This window comes from Hyperolius riggenbachi, chromosome 8 (genome assembly GCF_040937935.1).
Source record: "Hyperolius riggenbachi isolate aHypRig1 chromosome 8, aHypRig1.pri, whole genome shotgun sequence".
Classification (NCBI taxonomy): Eukaryota; Metazoa; Chordata; class Amphibia; order Anura; family Hyperoliidae; genus Hyperolius; species Hyperolius riggenbachi.
In genome coordinates, this window is record NC_090653.1 from 88,781,107 (window position 1) to 88,801,104 (window position 19,998).

Below are 19,998 nucleotides of genomic sequence, written 5' to 3' on the forward strand. Positions count from 1 at the left end.
TCTTCCATGCCACATCATACATCCATTCTATAGGTAGAAAAAGTTCAAACCTGTAAATACTGGTGCTGGGGTACACAGGGTTCGGGTGACCAGGGAAAGTGTAAGTGACAGTTGCCCGGTTTGCCTTGCTGTACTGAACCTTGAATGACTAATAGTTGTCCTATGGACAGAGTCTCCCACCTGAGCTGTAGATCTCTGCAGCTCGTCCAGAGTCACCATGGGCCTCTTGACTGCATTTCTGATCAGCGCTCTACTTGTTCGGCCTGTGAGTTTAGGTGGATGGCCTTGTCTTGGTAGGTTTACAGTTGTGCCATACTCCTTCCATTTCTGAATGATCGCTTGAACAGTGCTCCTTGGGATGTTCAAGGCTTTGGAAATCTTTTTGTAGCCTAAGCCTGCTTTACATTTCTCAATAACTTGATCCCTGACCTGTCTTGGACCTGTCTTGTGTGTTCTTTGGACTTCACGGTGTTGTTGCTCCCAATATTCTCTTAGACAACCTCTGAGGCCCTCACAGAGCAGCTGTATTTGCACTGACATTAGATTACACACAGATGCACTCTATTTAGTCATTAGCACTCATCAGGCTATAGGCAACTGACTGCACTCAGATCAAAGGGGGCCGAATAATTATGCACACACCACTCTGCAGTTATTTATTTGTAAAAAATGTTTGGAATCATGTGTGATTTTCGTTCCACTTCTCATGTGTACACCACTTTGTATTGGTCTATCACGTGGAATTCATGTTTGTGGCAGTATTATGACAAAATGTGGAAAACTTCAAGGGGTCCGAATACTTTTGCAACCCACTGTATATATATCTATATATATATATAGATATATACAGTGTGTGTATATATATATATATATATATATATATATATATATATATATATATATATATATATATATATTATAACCTTTCATCATTGTGTTATATTGGAAATTACAAAGCACACACTGTATTTTAAACTATAAAATAGAGCAGAGCTAATGACCTTTTGAACTCTCCTGTAGTAAAACCTTATCGGAAGCTGTGTCTCACAGTTTCTTTGACGAATAAGTGCTTCAGAAAACAAGAAAACAAGATGGACTTCGACTCTCCAAACCAAGTTGGGTCTGAGAGCTCAGAGCAGCTCATTTGCATAGATAACTGAAGTTTCTTAACACTTCCTGTACTGGATATAATATGAGACCCTGTTCTTTACTACTAATGTTCTATTTCTTACCTGTACTACACATACAATTCATATATCGTAAGCAGAGCTGGGACAAGGTCCTCCAGCACCCAAGGCTGAGACACCAAATTGCGCCCCTCCATCCCTCACACACTGATTGCTATTAGACTAAGAGGGCCACAGGGCCCACAAGGTCCCTAACACCTTAATACCTAGTTATCTGGCTTGCAGTCACTGTCATGTATCCCCTTTTCTTATTTATTTCTGCTTTAAACACAATTAGGAATGACAGCTGAATTAATTGTGCGCCCCCTCCTACACTGCGCCCTGAGGCTGGAGCCTCTCCAGCCTATGCCTCGGCCCGGCCCTGATCGTAAGTTTATTCTCACTTGAGATTCGCTTTAAGGTAAAAATCACTTTCAATTCATACGTAAATATGGCAGCTTCCATATCCTTCTCCCTTGGATAGTTGTCCTTGAAACCTAGAGCAGCATACACTGACTTTAAAGAGCCTGAAAAACCATAAAGAATTAAGTGAATTATTAGTGAGAAGGAAAAAGTGTTGGAAACTGAAAGTGATTTTTACCTTATATTTAATTTTACACAGGGAGCGGAGGAGACCAGTGGGAGCGGGGGACATGGCAGGGAATCCTCGACGTTGCTGCAGGTTGGCAGTTCGTATCGGAGGGCGATTGTAAGTCGGGGATTCCCTGTCTATGGAATATAAAACGCAGGAACTTTTCCCCCTATTTTGGGGGGAGAAAAAGTGTGTCTTATATTCTTAAAAAAATGGTATTTCCTTTTAATCAATACCAGTTGTCTGGCTATTCTGCTGATCTTCTGCCTCTAATACTTTTAGCCATAGACACTGAACAAGCATATGCAGATCAGGTGTTTCTGACAGTGTCAGATCTGAGGAGATTAGCTGCATGCTTGTTTCTGGTGTTATTCAGACAGTACTGCAGCCAAAGTTTCTATACTTTTTGCTGTGCTAACAGAGATAAGAAAATTCTCTCAGGCCCGGAACCCAGTAGAAAGTGCAAAGCGCTATCACAATCGCTAGTGATTTGTGATAGCGTTTTGCAAGCGATTTTGGGAGTGATTTCCCTGCTCCTATACAATTAATTAGAATGAAAACTTTCCCAAAATGCTGCATGTCTTGCGATTGCGATTTCCTTAATCGCACTCGCTCCAGTGAAATCTGTCCTATCCATTTACATTGGCAGAGCGTTTAGGGAAATCGCTGGCGATTAAAAGCGCTCCCAAAATGCCCCAAAAAAGCTCTAGTGGGTTCCATGCCTCAGTGAGGGCTCAGCCAACACTATAATCGCTTTTCTGAGCGCTTGTGATTGATTAGCGCTTTCTAAGCGCTTTTTAAAAATTGCTCCCATTCACTTTCATTAAAATTTTGGTAAAAATTGCCATGGTCCTATTCGCTGCTATTTTTATGCAATTTAGAAAGCATTATTAATCACAAGCGCTCAGAAAACGCTTATAGTGTGGCTGAGCCCTGAGGTAGTAGACCTCACCTAAAGCCTCTTATAGAGAAGTGTATTAGATATGGAAATGATACTCGCCATGTTTAGTGGTCTGAGAAGTAACCAGTTACAGGGCAAGTGGAGATTATAATAAGGCCATCACCATGCAGGTCAGTCAGAGCATCACACTCTAAATATAGGTTGGGGGTTAAAGAACCCAAACCTACCACCAAAGTGAGTAGCTGATATTAGTTGTAGGAAGTGCCTTTAAAAAATAAAATAATTAAAAACTTTATAATACAGGAGAGGTGGTGATTTAACTCCTCCAAAGGAAGCTTTATTAAGACACACGACTGCTCAAAAATAACTTCATTAAGGCACAGTTGTCAAAAATAGCTTTAAGACATACAACACATTATTCACTGCAAATATTCCAACCAAGAAGTTTAGGCACCAGGGGATTTCAGTGAAAATCCAGACTTTATTAAACTTGCATCTTTAAGGTCGCATTCACAGTGGGACGTTATGGTCGCGCGTTATAAAGTCTTAACGCAGCTTACCGCACTGCAATGCTAATCCTATCTGCCGATCACAGTGCAAAGTTAAAGTCCAGTTAAAAAATATTGTGTTGTGGAACTCGCTGCTTGCAGTACGTTACCTCTTAACACAGACACGTTGCGAATGTAATGTCGCATTAAAATGCAACGTTAAACTGCAACGTCCCACTGTGAATGCGACCTAAAAAGATAAAAGAAAAGGTGAAAAAAAAAAAGACAGAGGTGGGGGGAATGGGGCGCGGTTACAGGTCTGCCTTGACAACCGTTTCATGGGAGACTCCCACTTCCTCAGAGGCCTGTGACCAGAGTATCTACTTAAAGTTTTTTTTCTTAAAAAAAATTAAATTCAAATACTGATTTAACTTGGGGAGTGGTATTATTGAATTAATTGTGAAAAAGATGTTACCATTAGGGATGATCAATGACATGCAAATAACTCCGATTTCATGCAGGATTATGTAAATTCTGTATGCAAATGTATGCAGCTTGAAAATGGCCCAGTGAAGTCCCACCAAGGTTTAAATTGATTGGTCCATTTTGCAGCTGCATATATTTGCATTAAAAATTTACATAATTCTGCATGAACCCGAAATTATTTGGATCTCATTGATTATCCCTAGTTAACATCATCAGTGTTGTCTGCCTTTTTTCAAGCACAGGCGATATTTAAAATCGCCCACAAAACGATTGTGCAATGATTCCTATGGGAGAGTTCACAGCTGAGCGGTTTGTTTCCGATCTGCTCAGCAAAGCGGTAACTGTACCATTTTTAAAGCGTTTTTGCTATAATGAAAAGTAGAGGAAAAACGCTCACAAAATCGCTTTGTGCAGCGATTGCATTCACGTTTTTAAGAACAAATTTGCGTCATTTGCCCCTCGAATAGTAGTTTGGATGGCCTGATCAGTGCTTAAAATGTATTTGCAAGGAGTAGCACACTTGTTATAACTGTTCCTCTGTTGTCAAGATTGGTGCTACAGATGAATCTGCTATGTCCAAAGCATTTAGCAAACATTTTCCTTTGAAAGACAAAGTGATATTTTGCTCTGTTTTAACATGTTCTCCTTGGAATCAGCACCAAGTTTTTGTGCTTCTTGCTTGGTAAAACCAGGGGCTGCTGTAGGGACAGTAGTGGCTGAAGGTAGAACTCCTAAGAAGTAGACACTGAAGAGTGTCCAGTCTCCTAGGCCCATACTCAAGACGTCTTTTATCTCATTGTTGTCGCTGTAGACCAGGGCCCTGCCATGCAGATTGTGCTCCTTGATCCTCTGTTGATAAAGCTTGAGACTCTCTTCTTTGAACCCCAGTTTGCCCATCTGCAAGAAAGAAAAAGGAGGGCTTATCGTTCTGGTAATATCATTTACAGTTACTACCTAAGGCTTGATTCACTGTTCCAGTACTGTCCTGTCAGTTATGCATCAGTGCCTCTTTCCCGTCTGCCCCCCCCCCCCCCCCTCCCCACACACACACACACACACACACACACCTCTGTTCCTCTATGATTGGCCAATATTTCTCAATGCACTTTATATTGCAGAGCTGGGTGGGAGTGTCTGAAGACTGGAAAGGGGGTGGGCAATGATACACAGACAGAGTAAGGGAGGAAATGATGTCAGGATTGGCTTCAAGATAGACACAGACAAAATGGAAAATTCTACAAAGAATTTTCTCTTTTTTTATTATCGAAAAACACTAAAATCAAAATGTCAAAATGTGGACAGTGCAATATGTATGTTATGTAAGTAAAGCAAGTATTTATCTACTTACATATGCGTTTTTTTTTCTGAGATAGTATCGCTGGCAGCTCCACTTAAAAGTCACATGTACCAATAATCCCTCCCCCTCCCCCCCTTCAATAAGAAACAATTTCTCACTGCTCTTTAATCCGTGAGACTGGCTTCTGTCCCCTCCCAGGTCTTTCCTAAGCACCTCCTGAGGGTAGTGATGAGTTTGGCCAGCTGCCTCTCCATTGAAGTGAATCTGAAGTGATTAAAAGAACAAAACAAAACATATACTCACCTAAGGAGAGGGAAGGCTCTGGGTCATATAGAGCCTTCCTTTTCCTCTCCTCATTTGCTCGTTCCCCCGAAGGCTGCTCTGTTCAAATCTCCCACAGCGGGAGACTTCAGAAGTCTTTGGGCGTGCTCCAAAAGATGAGGGGCTCTGTACCGGACGCGCGCAAGTGCATGAGAGAGGGCGCTCGTGCATGCTCAGTATGGAGGGGCCCGTCTTCAAGAGCCCTAGTTTCCTTTCTTGCTTATTCTGTTTTGTTTCTCTTTACATACTGTTATGTAAGCTTTACAGCGCAGTTTGTCCCATTGGGTCATTTCTGTGTGTCAATTTATTTTGACTTTTTGTCAATAAAATTCTTTGAAACTAAAACATAACATTAAGGAAATATAAAATTATATTATTTAATAAGGTTAGCACACATTAAAATCATTGACTGTCATTTTATATACGGCTAGTGTAAGGAACTGAACAAGTCCTTGTTGTAGCTTCAGTAATGCTTTGCACAGCAACTCTCACACTGGGATAGGTGGAACAGCCATGTGTTACTAGCCTTACGATGTGAGCTTCTTTGCAGGGGCATATGCTACAGTGATACAGCTCTTCAATGCAATGTTGTCTGTTAACTGGCATCTTTACAGCCTCAGCCCTGCAATGTCACCTGAGAGCTCATGTTCTTACCTCCGCCGGGGCATTATGCATGTGTATGAAGCTTAAGGACATGCTCGGAAGCCACCCTGGAGCATTAGGAAGCATGCCCAAGGACTCCTTACTGATTAGGTACTTGCTTCAGTCAGGATTCAAACCCTGGTCTCCTACATCAACGGGTGTGTTTTCAACCAGTACGTTATCCAGCCAACCTAGATCTTAGCAGGAGCACTTAAGGTACCCATACATCTAGGAACTTGGTGGCCATTCAACCATCCGATTCGATAATTATTATCGAATCGGAAGAAAATCAGTGCCCTGTGTAGCAGCAAGAGATATTGGAATGTATGACAAACCCCCCAGGCACTGTCCCCGATGCTAAATGAACCCCCCCCTCTCCCCAGTGCACTATACTTCACCTGTCTGCCTCCGCCACTGGCTCCAGGCTATGCCATAATCTGCATACACGTACCCCACGTGGTTGCCTTAGTAATGTGGGCACGTGTGTGGCCTCACCCACTCGCCAATGTATATGTTGGCAACCACATGGGGCATGTGTATATGGATTGCGGCGAAGCCCAGAGTCAGCGGCAGATGCAGACAGGTGACGTATAGTGCACCAAGAGCACATTTAACTTTAGGGGGGACAACATTGGGTCGGCAGATGTGGCAAATTGATTTCAGCATGACATTGAACCGGAAATCGGCCTGCGGTGTATGGGCAGTCAAGAGGTCTCTCTCTGATCAGATTAGATCTCAGAGTGGTCTGTCTCTTGGTCAATCTACCTATACATTGTTTGATGTTGGTACACCTTTAATTTCTTCTAAGTTATATCAGTGAGGTATCTGCTCATTTATGGCCATCATTCTTTGTAATACCGTAGGTAGTCACTTACAGTAAATGGTGGTTGAATAGGAATCAGTAAATTTGGGCGCCAGGGGCTAATGGACATTTTTGACTCCCCCATAGGCACCAATGCAAAATATTGGCTACTCGGTGCCAAAGAAGAATTTTGGGCACCTGATAAATAGCGAGCGCCGGGCCCGTCCATATGAAAGTTTGAGAATTAGTGTTTCGATAAATATAGTTTTAAAATTCGTGTTGAGAATGATGATACTATCGTAAATTATTGTTTTGAACTTTCTTATCTTAGAAATGCATCACTTTAATGTATTAATGTTATTTGCAGCAGAGAAAGAGGGGTTTAGGGTTAGGCGTCGGGGGGGGGGGGGGGGGGGGATGGGGTGATGTTAGGGTTGACCACCACAATGTGTGTCTTAGGGCTTGCAGAGGGAAAACCGCTTGGCTAATGAAAGTGAATGAGACGGTGCACACCGGAGCAGGTCGTTTTTTCCCCATTTGCAAAATCGGGGGCTGCAGCATTTTTTAGATTTCTGAGGCATTTCTGCCTCAATGTAAAGTATAGGAAAGTGGAAAACAGCTCTGAAAAACACTAGATCAGAGCTGTTTTCCAGGCGTTTTTGTTACAGAAGTTGTGCGGTAACAGCTTTTACTGTAACAATATTTGTAATCTGAAGATGAAGAAACAATAAAAATATTGTTATAGACAATGTCCTAAAATTTTGGCTATGCCCCATGCCCTTTTTCCTGGCGACCTTGTTTGATGTATGCGGTTGAATATGAATGTCAATGTGATTTTCATGTACTAATCCGTCTATTTTCATATCAGTACTGTATACAGACATTCAATGATTATAGATGCAGTGATAGCAATAACAGGACACACTTACTTCTTTGCAGACTTCATGTATATTCATGTTCAGTAAGGTAAGCATGGTCAGTCTGTTACTCTTTTTAGACTCCCACAGGTTGGTACTGCCTCGTATAAGTTCCATCTGTCTTTTAATGGACTGGTCTAAGTTAACAGTGAATGGCAAGAAACAATTTGCATCTGCTACGGTAAAGTTATCCTTCAATAGTTTGTGGAAGACCTCTGGATCCCCATCCAGCTCCAGAAGTTTTTGGATACTTGTTTTCATAGCATCCAATTCTTCTAAAGACTTCTCAAAAACATCCCAAAGGAATGTTTGTGAATATAAGTCAAATTCTCCTGATGCATCAGGTTCATTGAGGCCTCTCCTTTGTTGTTCATCCTCAATGCATTGCAATATCCAACTAAGGCGACAGGGCCATTGTGTAGCCAGAAGCACCCATTCTGTTACTTTATGAGGCTTGATCTGAGTCCTTGGAACTTCTCTCACCATGAGTCTGATTGTTATGGTTAGCGTATTCACTACCCTTCTAATCTGGACAACATTATCATTGATATAGTCTCTCATTTTATCATTAAATAGGTATCTGAAGCCTTCGTTTATTAAGGCTTTGGTCTTTGGGTTTTTATTTGTGAGAGAGCTATTGGATTGCCATGGCTCTCCAGTGCATGCAACCCTTGAAGGAATATCTTGGACTCCAAAGTCATTTTGATAGTTAGCCCGTTGTCTAAGCAGATTATCTTTCTCATTTGCAGCCTCTGCCACTTCTACTGGAGGCTCTTCCTCTGTGTCTCTGATCAATTCACGCTTTCCTTCAATTATATGTCTCATCAAAAAACATTTGGTATCACAATCCATTCTTGGGACACAAAAAGGCAGAGATATAATGCGATTTAAAAATATATAACCATTGTTAGCCATGCCTTTCAACAACTGTGAGCTTTCAACACATTCCACGATGATTTGAGGATCCACAGCCAAAATGGAAATAAAAGGGGCATTGGGATCAGAGAGGAGAATATTCATGGCATTTAATACTCCCACTACTTTGTCTGGCATGCATTTGTCTAAGTTTGTTATCTCTAGGACAACTCTAATTTTTTGCCTTTGGTAGACCTCCATGAGTTGGAGATAACGAGTGATGATTTTGACTTCCCGCTTTACATCACTCATAAAGCCCAGTTGAGAACTCATGTCTGTCCTGTTCATCTTCTGCTGCACTGACACCTTTTGGGTGACAACTGTGTTTCTAACTGTCACAATAACGATTCTTAAAATTCCAGCTGCTGAGATTCCCACAACAGTTGCCCCAACACCTTCTGCAGCTGCCAACATATCTCCTGTTGGATCACCAAACGGAAAGCCATATATTATGAACAATGCACCAACACCAATTCCAACCAAGATGACTAGGATGGTCGCAATCCAGAGTGGAATGAACAGGATCTTCTTACTAACCCATTCATCTTTGAGAGATGGATCGCAGGCCTCAATTATTTTTGTTTTTCTGGCTACTGCTCGGTAGACACTTATAGGAGGAAGTCCAAAGAAATTCTCAATACCATCACAGAGGGTGGTAACCAGCCCAGCCCAGAGTTGGTCACTACCTGCAAATTCCCAGGCACTGAAACGAATGAATATGTAGCGAATATTCTGTCGTTCTTTGTGTTTTTGTGTGACCACAGGATGATGAAATATCATCAATAAGATGAGCTTGATCAGGCTTTTTCCTGTGCACTTTCTTGTTTGCTGCCCAGTCCTTGCAGCTTCATCTTGTTCCTTCTTCCATCCTTCAAGACAGAGGTATGCTATAATACAAAATGCACAAATGATATAAGAATAGCTGTAGTTAAATATAAAGGTATCGCAAAGACCGTGTTACAGTTCAGTATGTCTTCAAACATCTCATTAGTATTAAAAAACATAGTTACAGATGTATAATTTTGAGTAACATTTCGTATTTTATATTTCCAAATAATTTTATTTTAATATTAAAAGAAGTTACAGATATAACATAAACTAATGAAGACACAATCTTACAAAGCATAGTATTAAAATAAAGATTATACAAACAAAACATACTATAAATTATCATAATACACATTGCAAATATAGCAATATTTATTAACCTGTAACTAAATATAAATACTAAAAAATAACATTTTAGGAACTCATTTTGTATACAACATATGGCAATTGAACAAATTGCAATAAAACAACAGAAATAAACATATCTGGACTGGAGAATTTCAGGGAAAACGTTTTGAAGTTCTAATAAATAAATTCATGTCAAGGTTAACGTATTATAACCTTGTAATGGTATATTGAAGGCCTGTGGTAGGTAATGAAGAAATCCAAGGTGCCCATATTTTTTTCAAATTTATTTAAAGAATCATTTAAGATAGCATAATTTTTTTCCGAAATCATTGTTGATGATATAAGATAATGAAGATCTGTTATAGGCAACCTAGGAGTATTCCATTTTCTAGCAATGATACTTTTAGCTGCCATAGATATATGTTGAATAACCCTATGCTCAGAATCCGAAACACCGTTAGCACGTTTACCTAAGAGAAGAATTAATGGGCACTTTGGTAATTTAAACTTTAGGATTATATTTATTTTACCTGAATTTTTATTTTGAAATCCATACTTAAATCTATGTTTTCTCTAAATTCTAAGAGTATGCATTGTGGAAGGTAAACACATTTTAGGTAAATTCCTAGTATAACACCATAGTACTCCAGGCCAAGTAAATGGGGCAATGATAGATTCCTCCAATTTGACGCATAATGGGGAAGAATCACCTCCTTCTACTAATGGAATTTGAGCAATTTGGGCAGCCAAATAATATTTTTTAATATCAGGAACAGAGAGACCTCATCCTTTTTTTATAATAACATAATCTTAGAAGATATTCTTGGCTTCTTGCCATTCCATATAAAATTACTAAGCTCTTTTTGTAGTTCTAGAATATCATAGGATTGAATTGGAATAGGTAGAGCACGGAAGAGATAAAGAATTTGAGGTAATTGCATCATTTTAAAGGAGTGGATTCTTCCCGTCCAAGAAATATGTAAACTTTTTTCCATTTTTTGAAATCTTCTTTAAATTTTTGAAAAAGAGGTATATAATTATGTTTGTATAAAGATTCCCTATTATTAGTAATATTAATTCCTAAATATTTGATGTAAGGAATGGAAGAATTGAAACCAAAATGAACTTTTCTTATTTAGAAAAAATAAAATACACTATTCGCCATTCTACAAAATAAAATGGCAGTTAGCAGGTAGTCAGTTAAGGGTTTAATATATATTTTTATTATTATTATTTAGTACTTATATAGCGTCAGTATCTTCCATGGCATTGTACAGAGTGTGACTTAACTGTCCCTTGAGGTGCTCACAATGTAATCCCTATCATAGTCATATGCCCATCATAGACTAGGGTCAATTTTTAGGGAAACGACAGTTTAACCTATCTGTATGTTAGTGGGATGTTAGAGGAAACCTGATTGCCCCGAGGAAACTTACGTAGACCCGTGCGGAAAACATACAAACTCTGTGCAGATAGTGCCCTTGCTGGGATTCGAACCAGGGACCCAGTGCAGCAAGTGCTACCCACTACGCCACCATTCTGCTGGTAGGAAAAACGTGAATTTGGGTATCACACCTCAAAACCAGTTTCCTTCTTCACAAATTTGGAGGGACTCCTGCAATTATCAGTGGCAGCAGGCGGCGGCAGGAACACATACCTCCATCCACCATGGAGGTCCGATCTCTAAGTGCCTCACGCTACTTACTGTTTAAATAGGAAGTAGTGTCAGACACTTAGAGAGCGGAACCTCTGGCGCATGGAACGCATGGAGGTATGTGTTCCTGCCCACCGCCCGCCGCCACTGATAATTGCAGGAGGGGAGCGTGCTGAGGGGAGAGCCCGAGGTGAGGGTGGGGAGGGGGGGGGGGGGTAAGTGTGTCCCCCTCCCCCCCCCCCGCTGATGTGCGTCCATGCTCTCTCCTCATGCTGCGACCTTTCCTGCCCCCCAAAATGGCCCTGAGTGGGCCGCCCCCCCCCCCCCCCCCCGCGGGTGCAGGGGCTGCAGCCCCTATTGTTACGCCCCTGATTAGTGGTGCTCAGACAGTACTTTGGACGCCATCAAAAAACGGATGTAAATCAATACATTGCAGAAAACCAGTCTTAGGCTCCCTGCACACTGCATGCAATTCCGATTTTTAATTGGTTTTTACATCTGATTCCGATTTTTAATCGTTACTGCATGCTGCGTTTTTTCCTCCGGTTTTCCGTTGATTGCATTCAGGGAAAATCGGAATTGCAAATCGGAATCAGAAACGGTATCAGAAACGCAGAACTGATTTGCAGTGTGCAGGGAGCCTTATGGACATTTTATTCTTATAATACACTAGTGACCTTAGCCCGTTTAAAAATGGGCTAGGTCTGTCAACAATTGCCATCCCGCGCACCCACCACGCGCGTGCCCGCACCCACGCACACACGCCGGCCTCATCTGGCCCTGTCCTCCCCCAGCTCTCTTCAGTGTCTCTGCGTCCCTCCCTGCACATGCGCAGTGCAAAAAAGCACAGACACACGGACATAGGACGCAGAGACACTTGCTCTTTATTAGGTGGGATACGAAAATATGCAAAAATTATCCACTTCAAAGGTGATCAGTTTGACCAATCAACGAGTAATAACAATTTTCAGTAAATAGGACAATGGCACATAGGCTTTATTAATAACTGAGATATGTAAAACTGTATTTTTCTTTAGCTGGCACCAGCTCACACTGTGGTGTGAAGCATTTCAGGTCAGATGACCTTCTAAGCACATATCAGTTTCTTACTAACAATAATCCTGATGTTTATTTGACTGTCCTCAAACCACACAGCTAATGCCATTTATACATGTCTGGATTACATATGTATCTCGTTATTGCTTCGTGTATAAATATGTGCATCTCAAATACAGTTTTGTTTTATTTCCGATGAAAAAACTAAGGTTTTGACTTTTGAAAGCTATTTTCACTATGCCAAGTTAGGCAATAAATGGCATCAGCTTTGCTTTAAAGGATACTCGAACTGAAATGTGACATAATGAGATAGACATGTGTATTTACAGTGCCTAGCACACAAATAACTATGCTGTGCTCCTTTTTTTCTTTCTCTGTCTGAAAGAGTTAAATATATGGTATGCAAGTGGCTGATTCAGTTCTGACTCAGACAGGAAGTGACTACAGTGTGACCCTCGCTGATAAGAAATTCCAACTGTAAAACACTTTCCTAGCAGAAAATTGCTTCTGAGAGCAAGAAACAGGTAAAAAAGGGGAATTTCTTATCAGTGAGAGTCACACTGTAGTCACTTCCTGTCTGAGTCAGGACTGAGTCAGCTACTTACATACCTGATATTTAACTCTTTCAGGCAGAGAAAGAAAAAAAGGAACACAGCATAGTTATTTGTGTGCTAGGCACTCTACATACCCATGTCTATCTCATTATGTCACATTTCAGTTCGGGTATCCTTTCAGGGATTTTCTTTACCTAATGGCTGCAGTTAGCACAGACCAGACCTCTGCTGAAGCAGAACATGTTAGTACATAGCATTTATATATCCGCTTTAGAAAAAAAAAAAAAACGCTTCAGTGTTTCTGAAGTTTATTGCTAACCACTAGTTACATTTTAAACTAGTGGTCAGCAATAAGAATCACTGAAGATATACATCTTTGCATTGTCTGGAGTTCTACTTTAATGTTTCATACTGATGTTACTCATTCCAGAGTCCAAATGTTAACCATGCCACTAATTTATCAATATGTATCCACCCTTAAAGCAGCATGGACTCTACCATTGCCTTTACTATTTACCATCCTATATTTCTGATCAACACTTGCGTACAGTTGGGAGAGGTACGAGGGGTTGGAAGTTTTTGAAATAGAAAAGGCGACCACAGCTTATCTACAGATAGTGGTAATGTTTTTTTGTACTTACTCTCAATCTTGTTGAGTAGAAGGTCTTTGTTTCTACCCCATGGTGCATAAAACCCCACTGTCACAGGGGAAACAACGTAGTATAGAGCTTTGGCCAGGGAAAAACAATAGACATCATCCTTTGTCCTGAAACCTACAGGAACACCAAAGTCAAGTATTATGCCACAAAGTGACGTTAGAAAGGTGGAAGTGACACTATGGGCTTGATTCACTAAGCTGCGCTGTCACTGCAGCACAGCTTCATAAGAGCGGAGAGTATTATAATGTCCTGTGCATGCTATGCAGCCATAGCATGTGCAGTGAAATGACGCTGTGCTCAGATATTGTAATGGACGCTTCATTACACTCTCTGCTCTCATTAAGCTGCGCAGCTTACTAAATCAAGCCCTATATAGTTTAAACTATTTACAGCACTTGTATTCTAGTTCCAAATCTCTTGCCTATGACACAGATTTTCAGAAGAAGAAACACACCACAGGCTTTATCAGTCACATTTGTATGAGAGGAAATTTCTCAATGTCAATCAGATGAAAGGAGAATGTTTACTCCTTTGGTTAACAGTACTGTATAAGGGGCTAAAAGAGAGCAAAAAAGCCCTCTTACTAAAAAGCAACACTGAGTATAGTTTACCTTCTTAAAACAGAAGGTATTCACGATAATTTAGCTTTAATTGAGCAACTTTAGTTTCCCATGAAGCATCACTCACGAATTATCGAAAATAACTTTTTTTTTAAAGAGAGCAAACTGTACTCAGCATTACATTTGAGTAGGAGGGCTTTTCCGTCTCTTTTAGCCCCTTATACTGTACTTTCCTAATGGTTCCGAGTCAACTCACCATGAGATACATTGCAACAAAAAAACAAAAATAGCTTTTTTTGTTCTCCATTATAGATAAACCCATCTATGTCCCAACGAGTGTATATCTGTATGTTTGCTTAAGTTTTCAGAACTATGAAGAAATGGTTGTAGAAGTAACTACATAGACAGTAAACATGACATACATAGGACTACCCACATTTGCTTTGCTACTGATGTGGAGCACACTTTACTTGGGCCCCAAAAGACACCAGTTTTCCCTATTATGAGCGGAGAATGGCCAAAAAATGTCCATTCTCCACTCAAGTGGGAACAGCCTTACAGGATTAACTATGTAAAAAGTGTGCATATGAGTTTCCTATTGCTAGAGACTATCAAACATGTGCTAATTGGGCATGACACAGGTCACACTAAAGGTATACACACCATACAATTTTTTAAATATCTGTTCAATTTAAGAATTGCAATCAATTTTTCTGACTGATTGTAACATTTCAAAAATATGACCAGTGTACCACACACCTATGTTCAATTTTTCCCCAATTATGATAAAAATGATTGGAAACTCTGACTAAATTGCTAGGTTGTGTATATTAATAAATTGACAATCTAACACACACCATCCAATCTTTAGAAAGATTGAAGAAAAATATCTGGCATTCCGAATCGAAGAAAACGGGAAATCCGATCAAATTTTGCAGTCAAATGAAAAAAAAGCTTTCGATCTTTTCGGGAGATCTGATTGTTTTTATCGAATGACTGTAAAATCGGATAATTTTATTGTATCGTGTGTGGCCACCTTTAGCCAGAGAGTGGAAAAGTGAGCTGGGTGTGGGTAATGGGCAGTAAAAATGGCTGTGTTGTACATTTACTTTAGGAGCCCTAAGATAGCAGTTAGTGGTGGAACAAAGAGGCAGTATGAGCAATACATGATTAGTGTGTCTCAGCACCTTTATCTCCCATTCATCAGTCATAACGTGTACACTAATAGAGATAATGCCTCTGTTCCATGACTTGCAACTTCACACACCTGCACTGGGTGGGAAGAAGTAAAGCAAGTATGTAAAACTAAGAAGAATGATAAGTTTACAGAGTGTAGAGAAAAACTGAATGTAAGTAGATAAAAGTTCTAAAAATGACATACCTGGACGCACCATGTCCTCCCCTAGTGATCTTCAGCTTTCCCCAGGGATCTCCGTACCTGCGCACAGAAATAAATGTTCCTGTGAGTGTGACCTCGCGGTCACGGAAGACCAAAGTTCTTGCCAACAATTATTGTCTGTCGCTTTCCCCACCTACTTCTTCCCTGTAGTTGTGTTTTCTTGTGGAAAAAAAATACGCAGACACAGTGATATGTAATCACACTTGATGGCTTATGTGTGTATACCGGGAGTAGTGCTTATACAAAGAGACTAAAACTAACACACCAGGCATAAGTCTGCCCAAGGGCATGTGCACATTGGTACTTACAAATCCTTTACAGAAAAATACATGTACATAATAAAACTAAGACAAATAGCAAAGCAAAGAAAAGAAAAATATGGTTATCACAAGAAACTAGATACTAGTAATTTTAACGCAATGGGCACTGCACAGTGGCGCACCCACGCCTCAATGCATGTACACTCGGGTGACACGGACACAGCTGATGGATGCAGATATTAAGTAGGACTATATAAGAATAATACATTCATATGTAACGGAAATATTCTTCAGGTCTTTACAGTGTACACTAAAACTTCACTTTCTCTAACTGTCCCTCAAAAGAGAACGCAATCCAATGTTGCTACAATAGTCATGGACCAATATCTCAAACATAGTCTAGGGCCAAACTCAACCAGTGAACCCCGTGCTTCCTTGAGGACTTTGCAGGTGTTCTCTTGAAAGGGCCTCAGCTACAGGACGGGGGTTCAGAAATACCTCCTTGGCTTTCCTGTGTCCACTTCACTTATTGTCTGACTGTGCTGAATACCAGCACACCCACCACTTGTTCACCACTAGCACAATGGTCATGTGACTGTTGAGACGCATGACCATCTTCATGTGGTGATGTGTGATAATGAAGAAACATACAATACATAAGGCCAGAATTGAAGATGGGAGGGAGGTGAAGCAGAAATAGAAAAATCAAGCAAGATAACTAAAACATCTCAACCTAACCCTATTCTCACACCGAACCCTCCCCCTACAGATGCCTAATCTTAACCACCTCCCCCTGCACACCTAACTTTATCCCGCTCTAAAGCCCCCCCCCCGATGCCTAACCTTAACCCCAATCCCCTGCACACCTAACCTTAACCGTGCGACATGCCTAGCTCCAACCACCCACCCTCCAATGCCTAAACTTAAAGAGAAACCGTGACCAAGGATTGAACTTCATCCCAGTCAGTAGCTTATACCCCCTTTTCCATGAGAAATCTTTTCTTTACTCAAACGGCTCATCAGGGGGCTCTGTACGGCTGATATTGTGTTGAAACCCCTCCCACAGTGTGATGTCAGGACCATGGTCCTGATATCACACTGTGGGAGCCTTGCTGCATTGTGGGAAATAACAGCTGTTTCCAACTGGCAAAATAAGCAAGCAGCAGCTACTTCCACTGACTTCACCTGCCAGCAGTAAAAATGTCACCATGTGATAAATGTCAGAATGTAAATCAGGGAGAGGAAAGATTTTACAATTGGCAAACACTGACTAAATCATGTATACATAATTATTGTAAAAATTAAGCACTTTTGTTCATTACGTTATTTTCACTGGAGTTCCTCTTTAAACATCCACCCCCCTGCACACCTAATCTTAACAGTCCCCTCCGCCACAAAACCACCAAAAACCACCACAAGCACCTGCTATTTTTAAACGCAGTTTGCATAGCTGGGATGGCCGCAGGACCTGCTATCTCCGGTGCTCAAATTTCCGGCGATAGCCAATATTTGTATGGGTGCCTATGGGGCCATCCAAACCTCCTCCTCCCAGCTACAAATCACTGCAAATAACGTTTTAGAAAAAACGGAAGGTCCGCACCAGTCCAAGGTTCCAAGCTTCATTCGGACATATACATCAGCAAGACATTAGGACAAGCATCAGAGGGCTGACATGTTTCGAGCCATTCAGGCCCTTAATCATAGCTCAAATAACGTTTTAGAATGTAAGACAGACATGCGATTTTGTTACTTTGTTGAAAGAAACTTACAGAAAGAAAAGTACAGTTTCATACCTTCACTTTCCAGCACTCTTTTCAATCTGCCTGAAGATGTTTCCCACCGCTTACATCAACCCATAAAATGTAGAAGAGACCAGTTCCCATCCGTCTCCTCACCACACAGACGTCTTCCCTAATAGACCTACTTCCTTTTTTTCCCAGTCAGAAGAACTTACTCCACACCTGTTTGTCAACTGGATTACGGTATGATAGATATGGGCTATAGTACAGCTCACGCTTATGTCAACATGGGCCTGGCTTGGACTTTACCCTCATATACTATGTAGGGACATAAGGTATATAGGACAATATACGTACACTTTTGTATGATTTTCTATGATATATAGACTATATAATATGTTCATGTGCACTCTATAACTTTTATAATATTTCAGATGTTTTACAAAATAAAAGAACGATTATCTGCCAACAATATTTTAAACGTTTTTTTTAAAGATTCTTTGTTTTATAACACAGAAGGTTTGCTACCAAGTAGTGTTGCAATTCCTATTTGGGAAGTTATCGGATTTAGAAATTCTTAGAAGAAATGAAATACTTATCAGAAAATTTGGCAGGCTATCTCATAATGCCCACTTACTCCACCACAGCCAGTCAGCGGTCTGGAAAGAACAGGAATATAGAATTCTATGTGGGGAGGGTCATGGAATCGCATGTGGGAGGACAGAGGTATAACCAGAATGTATGGCCCCCCCCTGCAAAAAGATAGTGTGAGGGCTCCTGGGTCCATAGTTATGGCCCATACTCACGGGCTACAAATGTCGCCGCAACACGCGGCGCGCGCGTGTTGCGGCGGCAGGTCGCCCGTGAGTATGGGCCGTCGCACCGGCGCGCACCCCGAACTGTCGCCCGTCGCTGATGTCGCCAGGCGATTGAAAGTTTCAATCGCCTGGCGACAGTCACCGCCACACCTCCACCTCAGCTGTCGCTAGTCCGCGTGAGTACGCGGACTAGCGACAGCAACCTCCATTGAGGTATGCGGAGCTTCCGGCGGGGGGAGGAGGAACGTCGGCGACAGCTTCCGTCACGCCGCTGGTCCCTCTTCCGCGTGTGTACGCGGAGGGACCTGGCGAGGAGCTGTCGCCGGCCTGTCGCCCACACGCTCACGTGTGCTGGCGACAGGCGACTTTTGCTGCCCGTGAGTATGGGCCATTAGACTCCTCAACCCCCCCCCCCCACAAGTGCACAATAAATAACATATATATTAATAATACTCCCCTTCCCCCGCCCTCCCCACAAACCATCTCCTGCCACCTCCTCCTGCCATGCAGTGTAGCGCAGGGAGCAGTCTAATACACCTTTCTTTAATCAGTCCCATCAATTAATTTGACCTGTGGTAAGAATGTGTGAGAACCTTGGCCCTCGAGGATTGGAGTTAGACAGCACTGTGCTGAGGGGTTTATTCTACCATTAGTAGTTGGAGAATATTATACAAGACATTGAGCAGCACTGCTGCTTGTCTGTACAATATAACCATAAACTACCATTCATTTGTTCATCGCTGCTTTGTATTGTGGGTCTTATGCAAAAGCTACAACATTGTGCATTTCCAGCACAGCACAGATATACTGTATTGTGAACTATTGCTATTGTAACTGTTCATTGTTGTGTGCTCTGGGTCTCATCTTACGGTATTTATATGAGTAACATATTAGAAGATGCAATCTGGGCTGCTCAGTCTAGAGTTATATTTTACCTGCTGATAAATATTCTATTTTTTTTAGCATTGTTGAGAAAAAAAGTAAAAGAACAAAATTTAGTGTCCATGTATTTGTAGTCACACAGTTGGGTGTTTGTAATTCCTTTTTTGTTCTGCTCTTTAACGATGTGTTTAAAGGATGATAAGATTATTTGAACCTCTTAGCAGCCATTTTGTGCTGAGCAGCTATTTTGTGCTCAGTGGCAGCCATTTTGTTCTTAGTGGCCATTTTGTTTCTTTACATGCCATTTTCTTTATATTGTAACTTTTTATATTACATCAAATTGTACATATTTTATATTTTAAGAATTCCAATGTGAATCCATTTTTTATGTGAAGTCACTAGGGAGATTTATGAAATGGTAAGTTTCTTTAAAACTGCTATTCATGTTTCCCACAAACAATATTTCTCTGTCCAGTTAACCAAGGTTGAAAAACACCATCTGGCCAGGGAATGATAATTGTTTTCTTTAGTTGTCTGAACATTGCTAGAACTGCCCAAAACATCAGAACTTAGCCGTAATATTTACTGTATGCAATATTGATGGACAAGTCATTGTTATGAGAAGATTTAGTGCTCATTAGTTATTCTCTGTTCATTATAATAATAGCATTCATTGGCTGTTTTTCTTCTATGATGTTCTATGATGCAAAATAC

At 40.9% G+C, this 19,998-nt stretch overlaps 1 protein-coding gene across 1 annotated transcript; it reads right to left on the bottom strand.

Moving 5' to 3' along the window:
• Nucleotides 1-4,085: 4,085 nt before the first annotated feature.
• LOC137528249 (NTPase KAP family P-loop domain-containing protein 1-like) lies at nt 4,086-15,620 on the bottom strand. The gene is made up of 4 exons (XM_068249531.1): nt 15,568-15,620; nt 13,609-13,740; nt 7,625-9,414; nt 4,086-4,530 (listed from the first exon to the last, which is right to left on the bottom strand). Exons 1-4 carry the CDS (start codon nt 15,578-15,580, stop codon nt 4,219-4,221), a joined length of 2,247 nt encoding a protein of 748 aa, XP_068105632.1. The 5' UTR covers nt 15,581-15,620; the 3' UTR covers nt 4,086-4,218.
• Between the last annotated feature and the right edge of the window lie 4,378 nt (nt 15,621-19,998).

What these genes read in the sequence shown, in the direction of transcription:
- LOC137528249 (XM_068249531.1), bottom strand. An exon ending in TCTACTCAACAAGATTGAGA is followed by an intron (nt 9,415 to 13,608) that starts GTAAGTACAAAA and finishes TTTGTATTATAG; the next exon opens with CATACCTCTGTCTTGAAGGA. An exon ending in TACATGAAGTCTGCAAAGAA is followed by an intron (nt 4,531 to 7,624) that starts GTAAGTGTGTCC and finishes TCTTTCTTGCAG; the next exon opens with ATGGGCAAACTGGGGTTCAA.